Source organism: Rhipicephalus microplus, chromosome 2 (genome assembly GCF_043290135.1).
Source record: "Rhipicephalus microplus isolate Deutch F79 chromosome 2, USDA_Rmic, whole genome shotgun sequence".
In the NCBI taxonomy this organism is placed as follows: domain Eukaryota; kingdom Metazoa; phylum Arthropoda; class Arachnida; order Ixodida; family Ixodidae; genus Rhipicephalus; species Rhipicephalus microplus.
In genome coordinates, this window is record NC_134701.1 from 95,513,238 (window position 1) to 95,536,940 (window position 23,703).

General features: G+C 46.3%; 1 protein-coding gene across 3 annotated transcripts in view; it reads left to right on the forward strand.

Moving 5' to 3' along the window:
• LOC119182086 (putative D-lactate dehydrogenase, mitochondrial) overlaps nt 1-23,703 on the forward strand; it is a 51,114-nt gene that overhangs the window by 24,519 nt on the left and 2,892 nt on the right. The window contains exons 1-6 of one of the 3 annotated variants that reach the window (XM_075886680.1): nt 2,100-2,203; nt 6,812-7,068; nt 13,725-14,066; nt 16,729-16,887; nt 21,616-21,831; nt 22,758-23,104. In XM_075886680.1, coding sequence (XP_075742795.1) covers nt 6,817-7,068; nt 13,725-14,066; nt 16,729-16,887; nt 21,616-21,831; nt 22,758-23,104 — 1,316 coding nt within the window. In that variant the 5' untranslated portion in view covers nt 2,100-2,203; nt 6,812-6,816. Of the gene's footprint in view, nt 1-2,099; nt 2,204-4,942; nt 5,071-6,811; nt 7,069-13,724; nt 14,067-16,728; nt 16,888-21,615; nt 21,832-22,757; nt 23,105-23,703 lie in introns of those variants that run through there. The other 2 variants (XM_037433214.2, XM_075886679.1) reach the window with 2 other exon arrangements.

The following is a 23,703-nucleotide window of genomic DNA, read 5'->3' on the forward strand; positions in this document are numbered from 1 at the left end:
TAATACACAAAGAATCGCGCGAGAGATCACTGATCAGCGGCTTCCGGCCATCCCCCGTTTTATTTTTCCAACACTTACCACTCATTCTTTATTTCTCGAATACTCACCGCTGATTTAAACAAACCCACCATGTCCACAACAATATTTATCGGTAGAGAGAAATGTTGATTTGCGCGTCGTATGCTGGATCATGATGCGAGGACTTGAGGAGTAAGAAAAGTGGCTTTTTCAAACAAATTGGCTTTTTTAACTATAGATAGTGCCTCGTAGTCTACTAAATATTCGATATGTCACCACTGCGATGACCGAGATTTAAAAAATAATAAACACTGGTTAGAACAACAGAGTGGGTCACTGTTGTCACAACCGCCAGCTAGTTTTCTGCCGCTGCTGCCCCGAAAGAGCCGCCGCCATTCGTTTCCCCGTCTCTCCTGTCCTCACTCCGTCGCGCTGCAGCGGCCGCAACTGACCTCACGGCTGACACGCGCTCTCCCATAGAAAGCCTTTCGACGCGGCAGGCCGTACCGTCCGCTGTTTCATCCAGCAGCCATGCCCGTACAATCGCACCGCCGCCTCCTGCGTCGTGGCACTGAGTGGTGTGTGGCGCTTCGATCGGACTCCCGGCAAGTGCAGATTCACTCTAAGGGGTGCTCGCCGGTGAGGAGGCAGTCAGCGCGAAAGGCGCGCAGGATCGTCGGCCACGACGCCGTCATAGACCTCCAGGAGTTGGCCGACACTGGAATTCGGCACAGCATGTAACCACGCAAGAAGGGGGCCAGCTTATATTGCCCGGTGGAGACGCTCCAAGTGGCACAGTGCGCGCATGTCCACCGTGAGCGACGCAGGCACGCGCGAGCTTACGCGAGTGTCTCGGCCACACGAGAGATAAGAGACATTCCGTGACACATGCGGATGGCGCGGCGGTGGTCTAGGTCTATGTGTCGCCACTTTGGTGCTTGGAGTTTACAGATCGGCAGTGCGCAGTGCACGGTAGATAGAGCCATCGCCTCGCATATAGTGCAGGCGAAGGCATCGGGGCAGCCATTGCCACGTGCGAACAGACGGCGCACAGCCACTTCTACGCGACGCATCATCTGGCGTACGTTTCGCACCACCGGAAATTGTGAGGCCGAGGTAGTGGACGTCGCAGCACCAAAATATTGGCTTATCATCAAGCTGAAGGTAGGGAAGACGTCGTCGGGCCTAAGCACGAGGGTGAACGACGAGGGCCTTTCGGTGCCGAGATCGTGAGGCCAATGCTTCTAACGAAGCTGGCCACACACGATAGGCCCTCCTGCATGCAGGGGCACACCACTGAGCACTTACGAGTTGGTCCACGAACATAAAGAGCGATGTTGTCTTCGTACACAATTGAGCGCACAGGGAACAGCCGTTTCTGGAAGGCACTTGGTGAGCGGCGCGAGTACCAAAAGCGTATATAGGTTAGCACACGCTCCCTGCGTCGGCGTTGCGAGGCAAGAGAGAAGGAGAGAGCGCGCATGCGCAGTAAGGGTTGTCACGCCTCACACTAGATAGAGCTCGACCCTAAGCTGCTTCTAATCTGAAACTTGAAATGGCAACAGTACGAAGGCAAGGTGTGGGAGCGGCCTAGTTGGTATTCCATGTCTTAACAGCTGAAGTGCAATAAAGGTAACAACGGACTAAGAAAACCACGAAGAGAAGCGCTGGTCCTCGTTGTTTTCTTAGACCGTTTGTTACCTTTCTTGCGCTTCAGTTGTTTAAGTTACGAAGGCGGCGGCAACTGCTCGATGAACGGGTTACGGCTTCCGCTTCCTCTGGTGTCTAAATGCAGCCTCAGGCGGGATTGAGGTGTCACTTTCGCTACATGATGCCGACGTTACATGATGCCGACGTTTCGCTACATGATCCGACACAAGTGACGGCGTTATGCGATGACGTAATCTTTGCTTGCATATGCCGTGTATGTATGCTGCGGAGTCGGCGAGCAGCGTGTGGCTCTGCCGTAAAGGTGACGTCATCAGAGCTGGAACGTGCCCAGACTTTATTTCGCACAAAAGACAAGTAAAAAAGCGGAGAAATCGCATTGGCTTTGCCCTCTGTGCCTGTCTGTAGGAGATGCACTGCTGAGGCTGCTGCGTGTGTGGGAATACTCCTGACGAACGCTCTGTCTTTTTTATCACGTGTGCGCTCCCAAGTGCGTCAGGAGAGACGGCATAACGGAGTGAGTTTAGCCTTGAGTGGCGCCTTAATCTTTCAATCTTTACTAGTACCTAAATGTGGCAGTGTACCGTCGATTAAAGCAGCTTTTGAAAATTTGAAGTTTTCAGGAACAAAGCTACAGTTTCGTTGAAGCATGCCGCGACTGCTTTTTGACCTTATGAAACATCGCTAAATCACTGCTTATATAGACGGGGCAATGAAAGAACATACATGGCGAAGGCCGCTTTTCTGCGTTTGTCTTTTGCTTTTTTTTACTTTGTTTTCCCGCTATAATTACCAATATAACCTATTTGCGTCATACCAGTGTCCAACCAGACCATAGCGGTATCCTAATTTTTACCACTCGTGGTTTCCTTGCATTTGGCCTTCATGGCGGCCGTTGATGCCGGGATTTGAAAGTGCGCCTTCTTGCTTTTGCATGCCATACTTACGCCGCTAAACGACCACAGCAGGTGAAGTAAGGGATTTTGTTGCTTTGGGGTTTCTTCGTATTGCCGATATATTACTATTCAGCGCTTGAGGATGCTTTTTTTCCTGTTCCTGTAGTTAAAGCGAGCTTTTATGTACACATTTGCGTTTGGTAATCTCAGTTTCCCGTCGTTACGCAACTTTTTTGCTGCAGTTTCATTTTTGAAGTATTCCATACTCTTGGCGGGCATACTTCAATTGAGCTGTCAATTTTGAGCATTTCAAGACTCATCACGCCGGCCTGGCAGGCGGTCCAGGCCAGAGGGTTCTTGGAATATGAAACCCTCCCACATTCACTCATTGGCCACGTAATAGATGTTTTTTCTCTCTCTCTCTTTCTGGATACAAGTCTTATTATCATACTATTGTTAGAAAGCGCATAGGAGAAGACTCATGCACTAACAGTCAAAACGATCTGTGTTGCCACCTGGGTCGTAACTAAACGAAGCCCTAAAACTAAGGGAACTGTGATTTTGACCAGATGAACATGTAGCTGCAATGTTATCTATCATATCATTCGGGAGTGAAGCCAAAATATATCTTAAAGGTTTTTGCTGCGAAAAAGAAGCTGTCAATCCGGAAGAACACTCGGCTGAAGCTGCATGATGTTTAGCGCATACATTTGGGGGCGGTGTGAACGCCTATCTCGGGCAGGAATTGCAAAATAGGCACTAGTTGAAGTCCACGAGTGTTGAAGATACCAGTTCGCTATACCAGTTCAAGCACTAGTTGAAATTTTAGGACGCTTGACTGAAGCGGCAAGCTTGTATATCTTAAACTGCCAGCCTCGCAGGCGAGCGTTGAGAGGTGTTGGATTTATCAGAACAGCGGTCGCGCGTACAGAGCGTATCACCACTTGGTGACGTGCTGCTTCTGAGATCATGCCCGCTCCATTGACTCAACGCGCTAAGCCTGTTCAAAGAATTCGTATATCAGTTAATTTAAAAGGTAAATAGTGCGTTGTAATTTCAATTTCAAATCTTTCTGCGCAAATAAAAACTGTTGTGTAACTAAAGGGAGCTTCTTCGGGGGAACAAGACCAGCAACGAAACAAATCAAAACATTTCATTCCAACATATCTGGGTACAGCGCGCTCCGCCGCGGTGGGCTAGTGGCTAAGGTATACTCGGCTGCTGACCCGCAGGTCGCGGGATCGAATCCCGACTGCAGCGGCTGCAATTCCGATGGAGGCAGAAGTGTTGTAGGCCCGATTTCTCAGATTTGGGTGCACGTTAAAGAACCCCAGGTGGTCGAAATATCCGAATCCATACACTACGGCGTCTCTCATAATCATATGGTGGTTTTTGGACGTTAAACCCCACATATCAATCAATCAACCAATGGGTACAGCGCGAAAACAAGGAAGACGGAAGGGACAAAGATCAGCACTGAGTTGTGACTGACATGTTTGATTTGAAGAGCACATGAAAATGAAAGCCATAAAAAACAATCAAAAGAGACCTATATACAGTACGCTGAAGCGGTAAAGTTGAGTATAAACACCTACACAGCGTATCACCTCTAGACGGGCGAACTCTTTGTCCGTAAGATACATCGATGCCTCACTGACGAATGGGTCATACATTCGTATATTATGTGTTACTTCTCACATTATCTGGGAGCTTTACTTCCACAAAATGTCTGTTAAGGAAACATGCTGCCTTATTAAAAAGCCCAACCTTCAGTACTATTCCTTGCGGCAGAGTGTTCACTTGTTATGCGTGTTTCAGCATAGCTATCCAAGCTTTGAACGTCTGTTTGATTAAAAATTTACTCCTCCCAAGCATGCTTTCGGCTTTGAAGCCTGCTGGTTGATGCGTTGCAGTGCTACGCCTTAATAATTGTTTACGTCAGAACTTTTGTATGAAACCTTGACAAATTATTTTGCTTCAGTATATATGATTATCGGGCTTGTTGGTTTATTTTTTAAAATTGAGCTCGAAGCGCAATTTGTTTGGGAAAACAAACTTTCAATCTGATTTTTCCATACGGTCTCCTTTGCAGTTTTGAAACTTTCTTAATGATACAATTTTAATAACCACTTCAGATAAATTTCGCTATGCTAACATACTTCCTCAATGTAACAGTCGGTTGGATACCCCTTTCATGCTCGAATCGCATGCGTGGCGAGAACAGGCGATCCCTGTGAACAATTACCCATTCTTATCTGCAAGGGACGACGCGCTATCGCAGATCACCCGGAAGGACGCAACCCGAGACGCCACGTGTTTAAGAGGCATTATCATTTGCCTGCCCCTATGCAGATAAACCGGCATATTTTCTTTTTTTTTCGGGAAAGTGTCTTTACATCAAGCTTCAATCTGTTCGTTGCAATGCTTTAAGCTCTATTCGTCTGCGCTGAAGACATCGCTTCGTGGACGGCATTGTTTTGAAAGATATGTAAGTGGCGATAAAATTTGCATGGTCATAGACTGTGTGCCGCAGTGTTTTATAGCACGTAGCCCTGTTTTTCTGGCTCTTTATTTCGTTTGTTTGTTTCTTTCGTACAAGCGACGCTGTCAACGGTAGCTTTGTCCGTGTCGCGTTCGTGTCGGGGCAACGTAAAGGCGGCGCCGTCGTCATTTGTCGTACGAAAACGGAATGTGCTATGTTTGTAGCTATTCTTTCGTTGGATGCCGTTCACTCTATTTGAAATCGCGAATGACAAATGGAAACTCTCTTCAAACATTCCTGTATCCGCCGCAGTGGCGTAGTTGTTATGGTGCTCAGCTGCTGACCAGAAGCTCGCCGGTTTTATTACGGCCACGGCTGGCGCATTTCGACAGAAACGCAATGCCATACACCCACGTACTGAGCGAAGTTAGTGCACGTTAAATAACTCCAGAATCATTTTCCGGAGCACTCCACTATACGGCGTCTCTCCTAACCATGTGGTGGTTTTGTAGCCGTAAAACTCTACATATCAATCGTAATTCTTACAATAAAAATGGGTATTCCTAAAATTCTATTGCTCTTACTGGAGTATAGTCGTCATAGCTCAAATGTGTATAGTTTATTTCTTGTGACTATATTAAAGTTGTTCCGGTAACGTATATCCCCATACCGGTTGGTTACGATATCCCGTTTATTCAGCAGATGTTGTACATTCCGCGTATTTTCGTTTCTCGCGTGGTCATTTTGTTTTCTCTTCCAGAAGATCTTTTAATTATTCAGTATCTGTGTAGTGCGCTTTCTTCACGCTAAAAACAGTTACGCTGCCTTTGTGTTTTAGTGAAACATGGTGTTTAGCTTACGCAAGTGTACTCCAGCACTGAACTCTTCTGGGTGTTTTATTGTGTTTTATTTCTGAAAGTCGTGTTGAATTTTATGTTTCGAAATAAAACTCTGTAATTTAAATGCCGAAGATATGCGGTATCACGTCAGACAAGTCGCGCTGACGGTCTGCGGCTTATCTTGAATCACCCGCGGTGCTAAACATAAGTGCACGGGTGCTCCTGCATCTCCCCCCTCCCCTACCTAAATGCGGTCGCTGCAATGGTATTCAACTTGCACCTTCCTTTATAACAGGGCAGTACCTTAAGCGCCAAGGAGCCCGTTCGTTTACGCTAGCATCCTCTACACCTAACGCCTGCAAATTAGATTCGCTAGTTTCAGAACTGCCATTTTACTACGAAGCACAGCGTATAACGTAGGAAAATTATTACAATTTGGCTTTCGAGATTACTTCAACGCACCGGTAACGCTCAGTATGGGAGCGATTTCGTTCTCTATTTTGCTGTCATCACTAAACTACAGCATAACCACGCAACTACAACGGCGGGCAAGAGGTGCAAAAGACCAGTTTGGTCTTTCGATGGCTATATTGGGACTCCCTTTTTTTCACTGACACAGAACCATTATTAAAAGAAAAGCACCCTCTATTTAATCGGCGTAACTACTAGGCGCAAAAAATAAGGACAACACATAATGTTAGGAAGACGGACAGGACACAGCGCTGGTATACGACTAACCCAACTCACATCTGCAGTAGTCACTTTTTCCCGTTCTTATAATATCCCCTCTCTTTCTATAGCACCGCCCTCGGTGCATTCCGATGTGAAATATGAATGGTTTCATTCACTCACTTATTTATTTGTAAAGTGCGGGTGCAATTCGAGTAACAGCAGTGCTCACCATACAGCCGCCATGCTGGTGTCGCGGGTGCCATGGTGCTCGCTCTGCCGGGGGGCACTGCGGCGGGCTACCGGGACAAGTCCCGGCCCAGCAGTGTCTGGCCGTCGGTGGCTTTCGCAAGACGTAATTAAAGAGTTCGAGACCATCTTTGGACCCAAGAATGTGAGCACCACCGAAGCCATCAAGGAGCAGCACAGCCGCGACGAAGGGCCACACACGCCGGCACCCCCGGACGTCGTCGTCTTCGCCAAGGACACCAGCCAGGTGGGCCACATGCGATTTTCGTTTTCAAACTTGTTGACAAGTAGATGACGATCCGCTTTTATTTGATAGAGCCCAGACACTTAAACAAGATCCATCGTGAACTTTCTTACAGCGCAACACCAGAAAAAATACAGGACAGCGAAGGAGTAGAACAGAAAGAAAAGACGGCGCTGACTCACAACTGTTGTTTATTGGAAAAAACGCGGTGAAAAAATATATAGGTCCCGGCAGCCTACACCACAACATGCGCAGAATACGAGGTGCACCGAGGTAGCGTTATCACACTCATGGCAATAAACAAGCTTGGCCTAAATAACTTAATTCTTTTTCATGCAGTGTGACGGATGGTTCACTAACGCACTTGCTACCCTTAATCTTTATATGATATGCCTCAGCGATTTCTCTAGTTAGCTGGTTAGGATGCTTGAAGATGATGGTGGTTCTCTCAAAAATGGGACGACAACCGCATGACCTGCAATGTTACGGCAGATGAAGTCGCGTGATCTCTTGAAGAGATAACTCATGCTCCCTTAAACGAACATTCACACATCGTTTCGTTTGTCCCACGTACTCCCTGCCACACGATAATGGAGTTAAATACACAGCTTTCTTTACGCATGCGATGTACTTGTTTTTATGATTCACAGCGCATCTCCCTTTGGCCTGTTTGTTCCTCAGCGCATTATCAACCATCGGGCAAATGCGACCTACCTTATGTTTGGCGGAAAAAAGAACGTCGACACCATACCTTGAGCCTACGTTTTTCAACCCATGCGCCAATTTGTGTACATAAGGAAAAACTGCTCTTTTTCTTTTTCCATCAGAATTTTCTTGAGCTCCTCTGTGTTTCACGAGCTTAACGCTCCGAACCATAGACTCACACACAGACGAAATCACCTTCAGGGAATACGTGGGACAAACGAAACGATGTGTGAATGTTCGTTTAAGGGAGCATGAGTTATCTCTTCAAGGGATCGCGCGACTTCATCTGCCGGAACATTGCAGGTCATGCGGCTGTCGTCCCATTTTTGAGAGAACCACCATCATCTTCATGCATCCTAACCAGCTAACTAGAGAAATCGCTGAGGCATATCATATAAAGATTAGGGGTAGCAAGTGCGTTAGTGAACCATCCGTCACACTGCATGAAAAAGAATTAAGTTATTTAGGCCAAGCTTGTTTATTGCCATGAGTGTGATAACACTACCTCGGTGCACCTCGTATTCTCCGCATGTTGTGGTGTAGGCTGCCGGGACCTATATATTTTTTCACCCCGTTTTTTCCAATAAACAACAGTTGTGAGTCAGCGCCGTTTTTTCTTTCTGTTCTACTCCTTCACTGTCCTGTATTTTTTCTGGTGTTGCGCTGTAAGAAAGTTGACGATGGATCCTAACCAACTGGCCCGACTTACCGTCTTACCACTTAAACAAGCATGATCAAGTACCTTTCATTTGGCGTACCTGGAAGCTTTTGTTAAATTTTCCTGGGCATTCGCTCGTCCTTTTTTGTTTTACAGCGGAAGCTGTATGTGGATAGGAGAAACTAAAAACCGTTTGGCATCGGTGCTACGAGCAGTCTCCATTGCCTGTACCATAAACTACTTCGTTTTCAGCGTTGTAACCAAGCGCACGTACCATTGGCTGCGTTGTGAGTGACGTTGTCTATCCCGTCGCAGCCGAGCAGGCGCGCATCACTTCGTTCTGGGAGCTTACACATGCGTGAGCCACGAACAACTCTCGAAGAACGCTAACAGTGTAAACGTGAGAGCTCGCACTCGCCGGGCAAATGGCAAAGTCCGGGCACAAAATAGGGCCCGGTAGGCCGAATGCCAGCTGGCGGCAATTGCTTACCAATGATCTGGCCGCTTTTGAATCCGTGCTAAATCGCGAACGGGAATGCAAGCGCTGGACGCAGGCGGATCCTGCAAACCACGCCACCGAGTTAGCTCGCGATGTCAAACGCTTGCAACAACACGTGTCGAACAAGCGGCGTTGTGGGCACAACAGTGTCAATTAATGTAATGATTGCGGGAGTGCGTTCACCGGGGCGAGCACCCACTTTCAGTAGAAGTTTCTCCAGCGGCACTTTGGCTTCGGCGGTGGCGTTTGTGACCGTCTGTGGTTCGAGAACAACCACTGTGAATAACACATTTAGGCGTTCATTAGACTCTTCCATGACTGTGATCATGTGAGGCACAATGTGCGGCATGTGAAATAAACACCGTGAACCCAAGCCAAGCGTATGTCTAACCTTGTTAAGAAGCACGAACTTGTAACTAACACCCAGCCGTGGTGGTCTAGTGGCTAAGGTACTCGGCTGCTGACCCGCAGGTCGCGGGATCGAATCCCGGCTGCGGCGGCTGCATTTCCGATGGAGGCGGAAATGGTGTAGGCCCGTGTGCTCAGATTTGGGTGCATGTTAAAGAACCCCAGGTGGTCGAAATTCCCGGAGCCCTCCACTACGGCGTCTCTCATAATCATATGGTGGTTTTGGGACGTTAAACCTCGCATATCATCAACTTGTAACTAACAATCGTGAAAGGCTTCAGTGCAGCGTCGGGTTGCACTAGTGCCGCACGTTTCAGCTTTCGCTGGTAAACCATTTGTACGGAGAGCTTGGGTGATATTATTTACTCCAGGCAAGTATACCTTCAGGCATCAGAACTGATCGTTCTTCACACGAAGCTACACAACACAGGTAGCTGAGATAAGCGCTATACTTGGTTGTTAATCAGAAGTGCGGTGCACGAAAGACAGAAGCCACTTGATAGCTAACCAGGATGTGCCTGTCTCTGGTCCTTCTTACGTTCCACGTGTCTGTTCACACAATGAAGGCGGAAATGTTGTATATGCCCGTGTACTCAAATTTGGGTGCACGTTAAAGAACCCCAGTTGGTCGAAATTTCCAGAGCCCTACACTACGGCGTCTCTCATAATCATATGGTGGCTTTGGGACGTTAAACTCCACATACCAATAAATCAATCAATCAATCAATCTGTTCACACATCAGTATTGTGGATTTGAAATGTTCCTGTCTGAGTTGGCTCTTTTTGATGTCCGAGAGTACTTTTCTCGCAGAGCTACCACTTGTCCAACGTGTTTATATAGCTGGATTTTCAGAGATAGCATCACTTTGCACATAGTATGGTTGTTTACCAGAAAGCTCATTTTATAGTACGAAGAAAAAGTGTCTCATATTTAGTGCGACACAACTTTGCCGTCACGCACTCTGGCATACAGCATCGCAATTCTTTCATACGTTTCATAGGTGGCAAGGCGTACTTCTACTTGCCCTTATAAGCAGGTCACAGTATATTGCAGCAGGCCATTTTCTTAGAGCAACCTTCAGCGCTAACGAAGGTTTCTAGGGCACTTTTCCTTCATATTACGTTGCACTATTAAGCTTCAACAAGCGTCATTCGTCGTCTCTTCAGGATATGCACAGATGTATATATGTGGAGCTCAGATAACATGAATAATGTAGGCAAGCTCTGTGCTACGACCTCCCTTTTGTATATTTAAATTTCAGATGCCCGAGCAGCACCACAGCAGACAAACTGCGCAAACCTTCTGCTTCCTTTATTCTTGCATTTTAAGCTACTAATTGTTGCCAATTTGCATTTCTCCATCATATTACATTTTAGCGAAAACGCGTATTTGTTCGTATGAATGGACTGTTGAAAAAGAGTTAAACCCAGCGCTAAGTTTCTATGCTGCACTAATACTAAGAATATTGCAATTATTTAAGCATTTCTACTGATTCGTTGAACGATATAGTTATTGGTAAGCTGCACCATGCGCCTCATCCACCAAGTGCTCAAAGGGCGCCTTCGTGTATAAAGCCCTCCACCACGTTGACCATGGACTTCGTGTACCAGTCAGCAGCGGTGTGCGCTTACGGTGTTTCTGCTTAGGAAATCAGCACACAACGAAACTAAGGATGTATAGGAGATATTACTAGCATGTTTAACTGGATATAGCAAGGGTGACATAAGTGGATAAGAATTGAAGTGTATCAAAAACCACTTTGCTGTGAACTGAACATGCAAGTTTTGGAACGCACCTGATCTGATACGCATATATATATATATATATATATATATATATATATATATATATATATATATATATATATATATATATATATATATATATATATATATATATATATATATATATATATATATATGCGTATCAAGTGATGGTTAGTAGAGGTCGAGAAGGAAGAAGTGCAGAACAGAATAAACATGGCGTATGAGCCAGGCCACGTCACCTGTTCATTGTAGCGTCACACAAGTCGACAGGATGAAGACCTCCCAGCCACTTCATCAGTGTCTCATCATCGACGCAGTTCTACACAAGACGCCCTGACCATACATCGACTACAGAATCATCATCTAGCCGCACACAGCGACCAGCACCATGACAGAATCATCGACCGACCTTCCCATCCCCAAGTACGCCGGAGCAGGGGATGGTGGACCTGTACAGGACTGATTCGACCTGTTCGAGTTCCACGCTACCGCTGCATCTTGGTCGGAACTGGAAATGGTTACGAACTTCAGTGACTACGTCACTGGTGAGGCATTTAAATTTTACCTCACCCACATATTCGACAACGATGAGTCTTGGCAAAAGATAAAACAAGCAATGATCGTTTGGTTTAAAAAATACGATGACGACTACGACGAAGACTTGCTCGTAACCCACCATCCACAGACAACTGCACTCAGTCGTCAATTTTACAGGCAGTCTTCAACCATTCGAACGCACAACAAGATTCGACCTCTGACAAAAGACGAAGTGGCACACGAGTTCAGTGGCAGACGACAACGCGTATTTTGGGAAAAACACAGCCATCGAGCGCGCCTCCCTTCTGCACGAAAGTCGGCATTTGCGAAGTCATCGCTTCAGCATATGACCCGAGACGTTGCCCAACCACCTGATGCCGTTCACTCTTTGTCTGGCATACGTGGTCCACCACCTGGGTTTTCATCACGCGGTTCTTCAAGCGCTCCTAACGCTCACCATTTGCCTTATAAGGACGCCGTATTTATGGTAGATGACCTGGCGCATCGGGAAAATACCCTGTCGAGCCATGCTTCTTCCACACGGGTTCATGCATCGCCATCCAGTTCATACACACTCGACCGTGGAAGAAAAACTGAAGGCTACGACGCATCGAACGTCGCACGCTGCAATGCACAAGAGCCTCTTATAGTGAACAGGGTAGAAGAAGCTTCTGAAGAACTTTCTACCGATTCTGAAGCATTATCTTCATTGCCCGAAGTGCATGACAACAGCCCACAAACTACCAGCTGCCGACTGGGCCCCACATCAAGTTGTGAAGAAAACGAGCGCGATGTTCAAGAAGGGATCTCACCGCAATGCGTTCCACAGCAACATCAGCAACGCCAGCAAAAGCAAGTCCAAGAACCGTAGACACTCCAACGGATACACCGACAAGGACGACGACGCAAAGTCAGCCTCTTAAAACAAATTCAAGACGTCAGGCATCTCTGCGTAAGGAATCGGTGCCAGAAACGCATTTGGCACAAAATATCAAGACTGCGCCTAAGATTACAGCTATGAAACCTCAGGAAACACTGAACAAGACAAGAAGTTACCGGTTCTAACACGCAAAGATTCAGATACCATCCCATTAGTTCACGACAACGGAGCCAACGCCACATAAACTACAAAAGAAACTGAACGCTATAATTTGTACAATGCACGAACATAGACATAATTCCTTGAACTTCAGTTCTTGTACACGCAGGCTGCAAGCACTAATTCTGTTTCAGCCGCGACACAGAATACAGCGCGTACGACAGAGGATTCTGCGCCAACGACATTCGACCTTAAAATGCTCCAAGGACTTCCAACCTTGTTCGTTCCTCGCAGGTGCTCAAGTCACGTCATGGTCAGTGCAGTTTTGCAAGACGCGGTTACCTTCTCCAGAACGCCACAGCCAACCTCGCCCACCAGAACTCCCCCATTTACCGGGCTGCTGCACTCTTTTCTGAAGTTTTGCGAGTTTACGGAACACCACAGGGCCATGAAACCAATTGTGCATTTTGACATTTGTGACTTCTCAACATCTCCTTGTTTACTTTTTGTTGTGCGTAATCCATGCCTTCTTTCGGGGGGAGGGGGAATCGTGTGACGTATCAAGTGATGGTTAGTAGAGATCGAGAAGGAAGAAGTGCAGAACAGAATAAACATGGCGTATGAGCCAGGCCACGTCACCTGTTCATCATCATATATATATATATATATATATATATATATATATATATATATATATATATATATATATATATATATATATATATATATATATATATATATATATATGCCAGCCTTCTAGGAAATGAAATGAACCTTCGATATTCAATAATCCACCTCACCCCACCCCCCCAACTGTTCTGTGCATAGCCAATCAAATAAATTTCAATCAACAAAATACAGCATAAATGTGCATATTAGGGCAGCGTAAATGTAGTTTCTGTTTAAGGTCTTTCACAATGCATTTCGAACTTTCGCTCATGAGTGAATCTCTCTTCTTTTCTTTGTGCGTGACAGTGTCTGTTCGTCTTTGTTGAGTTGCGCTTTGAAGTTTCTTCGTATGTGCCTATTATCCTCTTTTTGGGCAGGTGAGTCAGACGGCGAAGCTGTGCTATAAGAAGGGGATTCCACTGACGGCATTCGGCAGCGGCTCCGGCCTCGAAGGCGGCGTGAACGCCGCGAAGGGTGGCGTCTGCATTGACGTCTCCCAGATGGACAAGATGGTCGAGCTTAACGCCAGTGACTTCGACGTGGTCGTCGAGCCGGGCCTGACGTGGCGCAACCTTAACCAGCAGATTCGCGACACCGGCTTGTGGTTTCCCGTCGACCCGGGCGCCGACGCCTCGCTGGGCGGCATGTGTTCCACCAGTGCGTCGGGCACCAACGCCGTGCGCTACGGCACGATGCGCGAGAATGTCCTCAACTTGGAGGTGCGTGCACGCTTGGGCTTGCTTATAGGCTTGCTCAAGCCTTGAATAGGCTTGCTTCGTCACATAGTCTGAGTTTGTGCGTTTCAAGTGACGCTAATATTATTATAAAATCTCTTCGTGCGTGTGTGTCTGTCTGTACTGGAGAACACGCACGCCAGTCGTTGTTGCATTGGAACCTCGATATTTATTTGAAGCACACAGCGTAAGAAGAAAGTCATGGCACGCGCTTTCTTTGCTATTTACACGTAACCTGCCCGTTGCACGCGTGACCACTGTCTTATGCACACCTCGCCGGCAAGTCAAGCATTCTCGATTGTGTTACATTGCTCTTATAAAAATGAGAGCACGACGAGAACACTTGGTGTTCTGTAAACAGTGCGTCCACCAATCATGAGGCTCGAATCTTCGACGCAACCTCTGTAAACGCTGACGCGCCTTACCATCGATGCCATTACTGGACAAAGTGCTACTGTTTCCGCCGCTATTAAAGTATAGCGTAAATTACGTGTACTTTGAAATGTCGTATTTTGGCGCAAGTTCGCCTAAACAAAGAAGTTTCTAGTTTGAAATTCTGCTAGAATCTTCTTCACTGTCATAATACGCGTGACAGCATAAACAACCATCAACGTATTTGAATTCTGTTTTAAGCCAGAATTGCACACAACATATGTACAGTGAATTCATGAGTAGCCGGATGATGATCAATTTATATGCACATTTATGCAAGTATTATGCACTACCGCAAGCATTTTGCCGCTGTCACATACGCAACGTTAGTTTCACACTTGCACTGGCCAGTCAGATTGCGCATGATCTGGGCGCTATCGACTTTCTCGCATGCCCAACAGCGGCATAGACTCATCCTTATTCTCGCATGTCGTAACAGTATACGACGAAGAATTGCGTCTTTGTACGCGAATGCGTTAACACTACATTGAGAACGTGCCTGAGCAAGAAACAACTCATATAAATGTCTAGAACTAACCTTAAGATCAATAAAAACTTTATTCCGCTATGGTAATGAGAATTACCAAACAATAATGCCAGGGAAAGCATAGAGGACGCTATCAGAGGTAATTTTACTGTAAATGAGAAAAAGAAGAAATGGACGAAATGACAACTTGCCACCGGCAGGAGCGGAACCTTCAACTTTCGAAGAACGCGTCCGATGCTCCACCACTTGGTTGCGATCACGGTGATTCCTCCGTGGCTCAGCAAATAACGGTCGACCACATCTGCCGGCCCGGTCCCCAATTCTAATCAAGGTGGTGCCCCCTCTGAAAAATATTTCTGCCTACGCCCCTGCCGTCCACGACTTCAGCTCACGGGGTTCCTTGCTTATAGATTACATCAGTAGAATGGGCCAATATGGCACTGTCACTTCTAAATGTTGTTTTGACTTACAGTCGAAATGCGGTCAGCTTAGAAGACTCATCTATATTATAACAGCTGCCATGAAATGTCATACAGCTTATGAGCTCTTTCATTATACACTGCTTCATTCATATATGAATGAAGCTGTAAAAAACAGACTGGCCACTGATAATTCTATTGAAATATGAAATTGTCGTTTAGACCACGGTACGCAACACTTCGCAGCATGCTCATTCGAGGGCGCAAAATAATGCGGCTGGCTGGCGCGCAGTGCATTCAATATCGCTATCCAGTCCAGTCGGTATCACATTCTTTCACCATGATTTAGTCGTTCGCAGAAGCTGTGAAACTGGGCCCATCATTCATAATTTTCACCCATGTGTAGCTCGACGGCGATCGAATGTGCACCGTATGACCACCGCGGAAAATTTCGCCAATAAGTATTAAAATTGTGCGAACGATAAACTTTACTTCGTGTGAAATTCTACCTAGTTACAACTGTGAATGAGGCATGTACACGCATGTGACTTTCGCGTTTGCCCACAGTTATACCGAAAAGGTCACGGCTGCATACGGCTGTAAGAATGCTGTGTTGTTTCCCACAAAATGGGGAATCCGCTTCCGCTGTGCTTCATATGGCTATTCCTGCTAAACAATAATGTAAGTTTTCCCATGCTTGTGGAGTCAACCGTGGCTCGTAATCAGATGCAAACCTACAATAAATGAAGTAGCCTGGTGGAGCGCATTTCTTGCAGCAAAAAAAAAAAGAATCTTTGCACCAAGCACACGTTAATACCCATCTAATGCTTCAATTTTACACGGAAGGAGTCGTTAGCTTTTACAAAAGCAGCACTCTCGGCCCCCGTGGTTTTCATATAGCTGTATTCGCACGACGGATGTGGCCGCGAACAAGTCGTTCACGGGACATATGTTGAGATTCATATCTCTCCGCATCGAGCATTCACACAACTGGGGAGAATTCACGAAAGGCATCGCCGAAAATTTCGGCAATGCCTTTCGAGACTCTCCACTGCGATTTGGGCCTCCACCGTTTCACGAATGCGCGCCCCGAAGTGGGAACGACGAGACGGCTGGCGTATGGTGACGCAATCCGCAGGCTTGAATCGCGATTTGTTTAATCGTGTGAATACAGCTTTTCCTGAATGTCTTCGAACAAATTTCGTTATGCTTTTATGCACGAGAAGTCTATCATGAGGCAAGGTGCAGTACTCAGCCCCGTACTTAAGCTTGTTCTCAGCTTAAGCACTCGCGTCTGGTCCTCCACCAGGTTGTTCTCCCAGACGGCACGGTGATTTACACGGCGGGCAAGGGGCGGCGCACGCGCAAGACATCGGCGGGCTACAACCTGACCAACCTGTTTGTTGGCTCCGAAGGCACGCTCGGCATCATCACGCAGGCCACACTGCGACTTCACTCGGCACCACAGGTGAGCAGTGCCACGAACGCAGCGTGGGCATCACGTGATTTATGCGTGTTATTGGCAGTGCTAGAATATAGACAGAAAGCTGAGTAAGTCAGCGCGTCCCGATGCGGAACAGCCACAGACAAAGGCTGCATCATCGATGCCGTGGGGGTGAAAAGGTGATGCTGCCTCCGTGGTCATCGCAACATTGATTACGTTTCAGTGAGTTTCACTGAAGTACGCGTGCATAGCAGCGAAAGCTTCATTTTATTATAGTCGCAAGAGTACATGGACAACAATAATAGTAATGATAACAATAAAGCTGGGGGTTTTTGTCATTAAAAAACGGTATGATAACGAGACACGCCTTAACGTAAATTTGGACCAACACGAAGTTCGTTAACGTGCACTTACATCGCACAGTACACGCACATCAACCATTTTGCCTCCATAGAAATACGACCTCCACGGCTGAGATCGAACCCGCGACCTGCGGGTCAGCAGCCAAGCACAGTAACCACTGTTTCACCGAGGCGGAGCGAATAGACAACATTCATTGAACTTCATGCAGCTATAATCAGTGTTCTTATTACAGAAGTCAAAACAATAGGCTTCACACTAATCGCACGGCTTTCTCGCCATGAAACAATTATTTAATGTGCATTTTCTTTTATTGCGATAGTAACTATATGAAGAATCTCTGCTAGTTTTTTGCCGTCGCAGCCGTCGCTGCCATCATGCGCCGTATATGTATACGTGTCTATATACAGGGTGTCCCACACAACTTGAGCCTAGAATTTGAAAATGAGACACCTCGGAGGCAAATTGAAATAAACGCGTACTACTCGCACTTCCCTGTAAGTACTCAGGCTAGTTCTATTCATCCCCATACTAAGTAATAATAACTTTTATTTACCTTTTTTATTATGGGCTGAAAACACAAAATATGAACACTTAGATTTTGAGCGCTTTCCGAAACCACCGACAAAGTTGTTTCCTGTATCATAGTCTAGCACTGTTATTTTTTCAGCGTTATAAAAAAAGCCTATAGCACCACTATGGCAGTGCACTCACGGCCCGTCAGACGGCTTTTTTTCACGTTTCGCGGGGTTTCTTTACAACGTGGAAAAAATAACAGCGCGAGACGTATTGTACAGAAAACAATTTAGTCGGTGTTTTCTGCAAGTTCTCTACATCTGAGTGATCATAATTCAGGTTTCCAGCTCATAATTTAAAAAAATTGGTAATTAAGAACTAATAATTATTTAGTACCTACAGGATAGTGCGAGTAGTATACGTTTAGTTTAATTCGCCTCCTAAATGCCTTTCACTTTCAAACTCTTGGCCTAAGTTATGTGAGACACCCTGTATATAAAAACCCAGGAAAGGAAAAAAGCCCCCCGAACTCGAAACCCATCTGGTCGAGATGCGCCAGCGTGCGCATATCTCCCACGCGTACATTACACGGAAAGATTGCGTTTAGTTGCCTGGCGCACACAGATCACTTCGCTCGATGGGCAGGCCCCGTTTGCGAAAAGAGCTTGCATTTCGAGCACATCGAAGTAACAATTGGTACACTGGTTAGTTCGCACTCATATCTGTACCTGTGATTTCGTTTAATACGTCGCTTTTGTTTAAACCGCGTTAAGCGTCGAGCTGTAAACGTTGTTAGTTACCTCTCACCCTGTGTATGTTGGTTTTGTGAGTCGCTTCTACGTGAGCAGTGCGATGCACGTTACTATCTGTTAACCATTCTAAGCGTTACATTCCAAGTTGCTATCGCATTCATTGTTTCGCCCTCGTGGCGACACTGTTACTTTTTCGTGTAGTATTCTCGGATGGTTGGTATGCCCTATGGTTCGCGGGACGCAGTCCACAAGGTATTAATATTCATATCATACGTTCCCCGCACAATTTTTTCCTGTGTACACAGACCGTGACAGGTATATTCATTACAATCCATTCTGAGCATTTAATGGAAACCCCCATTGTAATAAATGGTGAAAACCCTGCTGTCAGACAAAATATCCTTGCACAGGTAAGATCTGCACATACAAGACGCTTCAAGCAGGCTTGTTAGGTAGTCAGTAAACGTGGAGCCAAGGTGGGGGCGACGAGTGATGAAAAAAAAAAAATCGCCGTGTGATGACGTTGCCGAAAGAAACCACCATGTCGTCACGAATTCTGGCGTGGCGGCATGCGACAAAACACCACACGATGCTGCTGAGCGCCCTCCTTTGGGCGGCGAGGAAAGCTTTAGAGCACGCGACCTCGAGAAACGAAATTGAATGCGCTTCTTGGAAATTTCACGTCTTCCCTGTTCCCTCGTACATCTCCTGAATAGAGAAAGAAAATGGCTTTCTCTTTCGAGTCGTTTTAAGTAAACGTACATGTGGCCTTGTCAGCATTTTTTTGTTTTGCTTCTGCTACTGCTGCTATTATAGACGAATTTCACCGAACATGCGTCAGGAAAATGCGGTGGTTCTCTCATCGGGCACTCGTTTTCGGGTGGTAGGCAAAAGTCACTGCACCTTCCGCTGTTGCTGCTAAGTCTTCGCTGTTGCGTGCTCTGTTTGTCGTCGTGCAAACGAAAAAACGGTGTACCGACGAGCTGTCATGATATTAGTGATTTGCGAGGGAAGACCGAAAAATAATGTGACTAGGTTTTTTGTTTTTTTTTAGTTCTTTGTTGACGAAAACCATTGCAAATCAGCCGCAGCTTTCAAATGCAATTTGCCTTCGACGCCGCTTTATTGGTTATGCCTTGAAGTGACTTACCCAGAGGCGTTGGAACAACCCATAGAATTACAGATTCTTTATAGGCCGTGGAGGCGTATCGAGCACGTTTACCTCAAAGCACGTTAATGTTTTGGATAGTATTGCCAATTGCGAAGCATTTTTCACAGTTGCCGTTTTTGATATAGCTGCAAAAGTCTTACGCACGTCAAAACAATTTCGTTATACTCGCGTGAGCTGAAGGTGTCACGCCGTCATCGAGTATGTGTTCTTCTTGCGTGGGTAGTGTTAATTGAAGTTGCAGTGAATGAAACTATGAATAAAACTATGCTTGTTCTGATAATAGGCGGCTACAATGACAAACCTGACACAAGTGTATCGGGCAGAGATTTTGGCTGTGGTGCGCTTCACGAGTTTTTCACCTTTGTATGAATTCATAAAAAAACATTACCAGGGAAACTTGCCTATTCTGTTTACGGCCTATACGCATTTTGCGGCGCCGAGTTGAGCGTACCAATTGAGCCGCGAACTACACAAATACGTAGCCGTAATGTCCACAGCATGTTGTGGAAGCATTATCGAAAGCGTGTTGCGGATGAAAGTTTCGCCAAGATAGCCCTTGTAATTTGCATCAATAGCTACTTCAGTACATTTCTTATACGCGAGGACTTACCGTAACAATCTGTGGCTGTGGGTTTTTACGTTACACATTTGCGTATTGTACCCTAGAGCCTCTTGTTGAACTGGGTCTCTCCTTACATGAGTACAAATTCAAATGTGCACGGCTGACGTAGGTGCAGCAACGGCGATGAAATTTCGCAAATGAGCTACATTTATGCCATTCAGATACCTCATATGTTTTGATGAGGTTCTCAAAGCTATAGAGTTACATGTCAACACACTTGATATGGGCATTTCAGAGCCCCTCTACAGCCACTGCAACTTCCTCTACTGCGGCCGCCGCTTCTAAACATGCGAGAGGCGCCCTGACGCGCTGTTCTCGAAGGCAGCTTGTGCGCCTGCTGCGCTTATTGTCACGTCATCATAGAGAGTGGTGGCGCGCTTTTAGCTGAGACGACTGGGTGGAGCCAACTCGGCGTGACGTCACTCAACGCCTACCATGTTTACAAACACGGAGTAGGTCTATGCATCGCATGCGCAATTATTTGCAGGCAGATTCTCGTACGACAAGACCACTGGGCTCTCGGCACCAATCAGAGCATTTTTCTATTATTCTTGACCCAACTGCACCTCACGGGCTTAACTTTTTTTCCATTTATTGAGAATCCCTGAATGGTGTGCCACACAACAAACTTGGACACTTCCCACCAACACTTTTAACGTGCCATTATTAAGTGAATGCCCACAGCATTAGTCTCTCCAAGCACATGGATAATGTAACCTGCATATTCTGAGATATCCTGAAATAAAAAATTTCATTTTCTTTATGTCCACACACCAAGTCAACAACCAACTTCGTGTGGTCGGTACCATAAGGACGCTGCATACGAAATTTCCATGTGATTTCACGACATTCAAAACGCGCGTTCTTGTTCTCTTGCATCTTAAACGCCTTTAATGACACTCCAGCGTACAAAGTCAAAATAAGATCAAAATTATTGCAAACCAATAAATGTGAGAATAAACTCGTTTTGTGCCTGGCATCAACTATTACAAATCGCATACGTGCAGCTGTAGCCCTATATGCTGTGCCGACATAATTGTGCTGTTTGTTTGGCGGATCATGAACAGTTACATTTCCGGTCACAAAACTTCATATCGCGTGTCCTGAACCATCAGCTATAATCAAGGTAGCAGATATTCCACTTTAAAGCGTATAAATTCTTTAGCTCATTGACTATCTTTTTTGAATCACATGCCAAATCACTTAAATTTCCAATAACCCAAGATGAATTCAGACCTGTCATCCCAAACCACACCCCTAGAGGACAGCAGCAGCAGCAGTCTGGGCTCGACGTCATTTCAGGCATCACGTTATAACGATTTCGAGCGCAGGTGGTCGTGGCGGCTGTGGTTCCCTTCCCGACCACAACGGCGGCCGTCGAGGCTGTGGTGCAGACGCTGCAATGCAACGTCCCCGTGGCCCGCATCGAGTTCCTGGACGAGCACACCATCACGGCCTGCAACAAATACAGCAAGACAGACTATAAGGTGACGCCTACCCTGTTCCTCGAGTTCCACGGTTCCTCGGACGAAGCCGTGAGAGAGCAGGTTCGTGCACCGAGCGTTTGATGAAGCAATAACTACAGGAATTACTAAGGCGAAACACGTCATCAAATACAGAAAGTGACAATCGCATGAGGCAACATCGACACACGCACAAAAAAACGTGGCTGGCCTGTCTTTCAAGGAATCGGCATAACACGAAATTGATGGGTGGCGAGAGCGCGCCTGTGCCATCGGTCTCCTCTCTAGTTCGTTCTGTGTTGCATTCCACTTTTTGCATACAAATTGTACTTATGCTTTGAAGAACATTTTGAGAAGACACTGATTCAGAAGCGTACGTTTTGTTTCATTGCTACGTTTGAACACGTTGTAAGCGCATCGGGTGACTCACGCATAAAAATACTTCAGACCACCCACGTCTGCGTACTTTATGAACATACTTTTTAAAGAAAAATTTCAAATATATCAGACAAAGAAACGAATATGTGGGTAGGCCACTTGCGAAACACCCGTGGGCCTCGTGTTTGAGACCCCTAATATAGAGGTACAAGTACTTAACGTACACCTTAGCTGACTACGTGGGGGGGGGGGGTGGCAATCGAGCATTATCTACACCCTCCTAACAAGAAAAAAACGACAACGGGGTCATAACTCACCTCAGCGGAAAACATGAGCACAACTCAACTCATATGCTCAATTGTTTTGTAAGTAATCCGCATTTCATGCAATGTCTCTCATTTTCAGTTAAAATGGTTCCCTTTGTACAACAGTTTTTACACCGCAACGAGCCCAACTGCGCAATCAGAAAATCGATAGTGCCAACATGACATTGCAACAAGTTGGGACTTGTAGGCGTGGGGCTATTTTTCTTTTCTATATCGGTGGTGAGGCTTGTGCGTTAGATTTTTAGACTGCAAAGGTGTCCCGACAGTGCTTTTCTCTTTTAGCTCAAGCAGCCTTCTCTTTGCCAGGTGGACATAGTGACCGAGATTGCGCACGGTAACGGCGCATCGGAGCTGCACTGGGCGCGCGAGCCCGAGGAGCGCAGCAAGCTCTGGAAGGCGCGGCACGCCATCTTCTACGCCACGTGCGCCCTGCGCCCGAACACGCGGTGCTACGTCACCGATGTGTGCGTGCCCATTTCGCGGCTTCCGGCGCTAGTGGCGGCCGCCAAGGAGGACATCGATCAGCACGGCATCGTGGCCACCGTCGTGGGCCACGTGGGTGACGGCAACTTCCACACCATGATGCTGTTCGACCCGCAGGACCCAAAGGACACCGCCAACATCTTCGACGTGGCTCACAAATTGGCCAGCAGGTGCGTCTGCATCAGACGAAGAGCGGCTCTTTTCTCTCAACCAATTTCAATAACGATTGTTGACACGCTGGTGGTTGGTGGTGCATCACTTCGTAAAGATAACAGCACAAACACAGAGAACTATAGACAGGACCGGTAAGACAAGGTATATATAGAGATCCGCACTGTGCAGGGCTGGTGTCTGTTTCTCGTATTCGCGCTGTCATCCTTATGAAAGCGACCGATTCTGCTCGCAGAGTACGACGCACAAAACTGGTGGTATGCACTCAAAACTTCATCGTGGACAAATCGCAGCCTGACTCCCCAGCAGGAAAGTAACCAGACAACAAATCGGAGAAACGAAGAGCAATTCGCTTGCTACTTCGCCTTGTTTCGTGATTGTTCCTGTAATAATAACTTGCCACAGTACATTCTTTTTCCCAATGCACCGCGCAACTCACAAAAACCTTATCTATGTTATCTTACAGAATAATCTACAACCTGTATACTATTTATGGTTTATACAGTACTTCAACGAGAAACGGCATCAACGTTAATCGTGATTAACACGAAATAGAGTCCATCAGGTTTCTTTTTTTTTCTTATCATGTGCCTGCGAA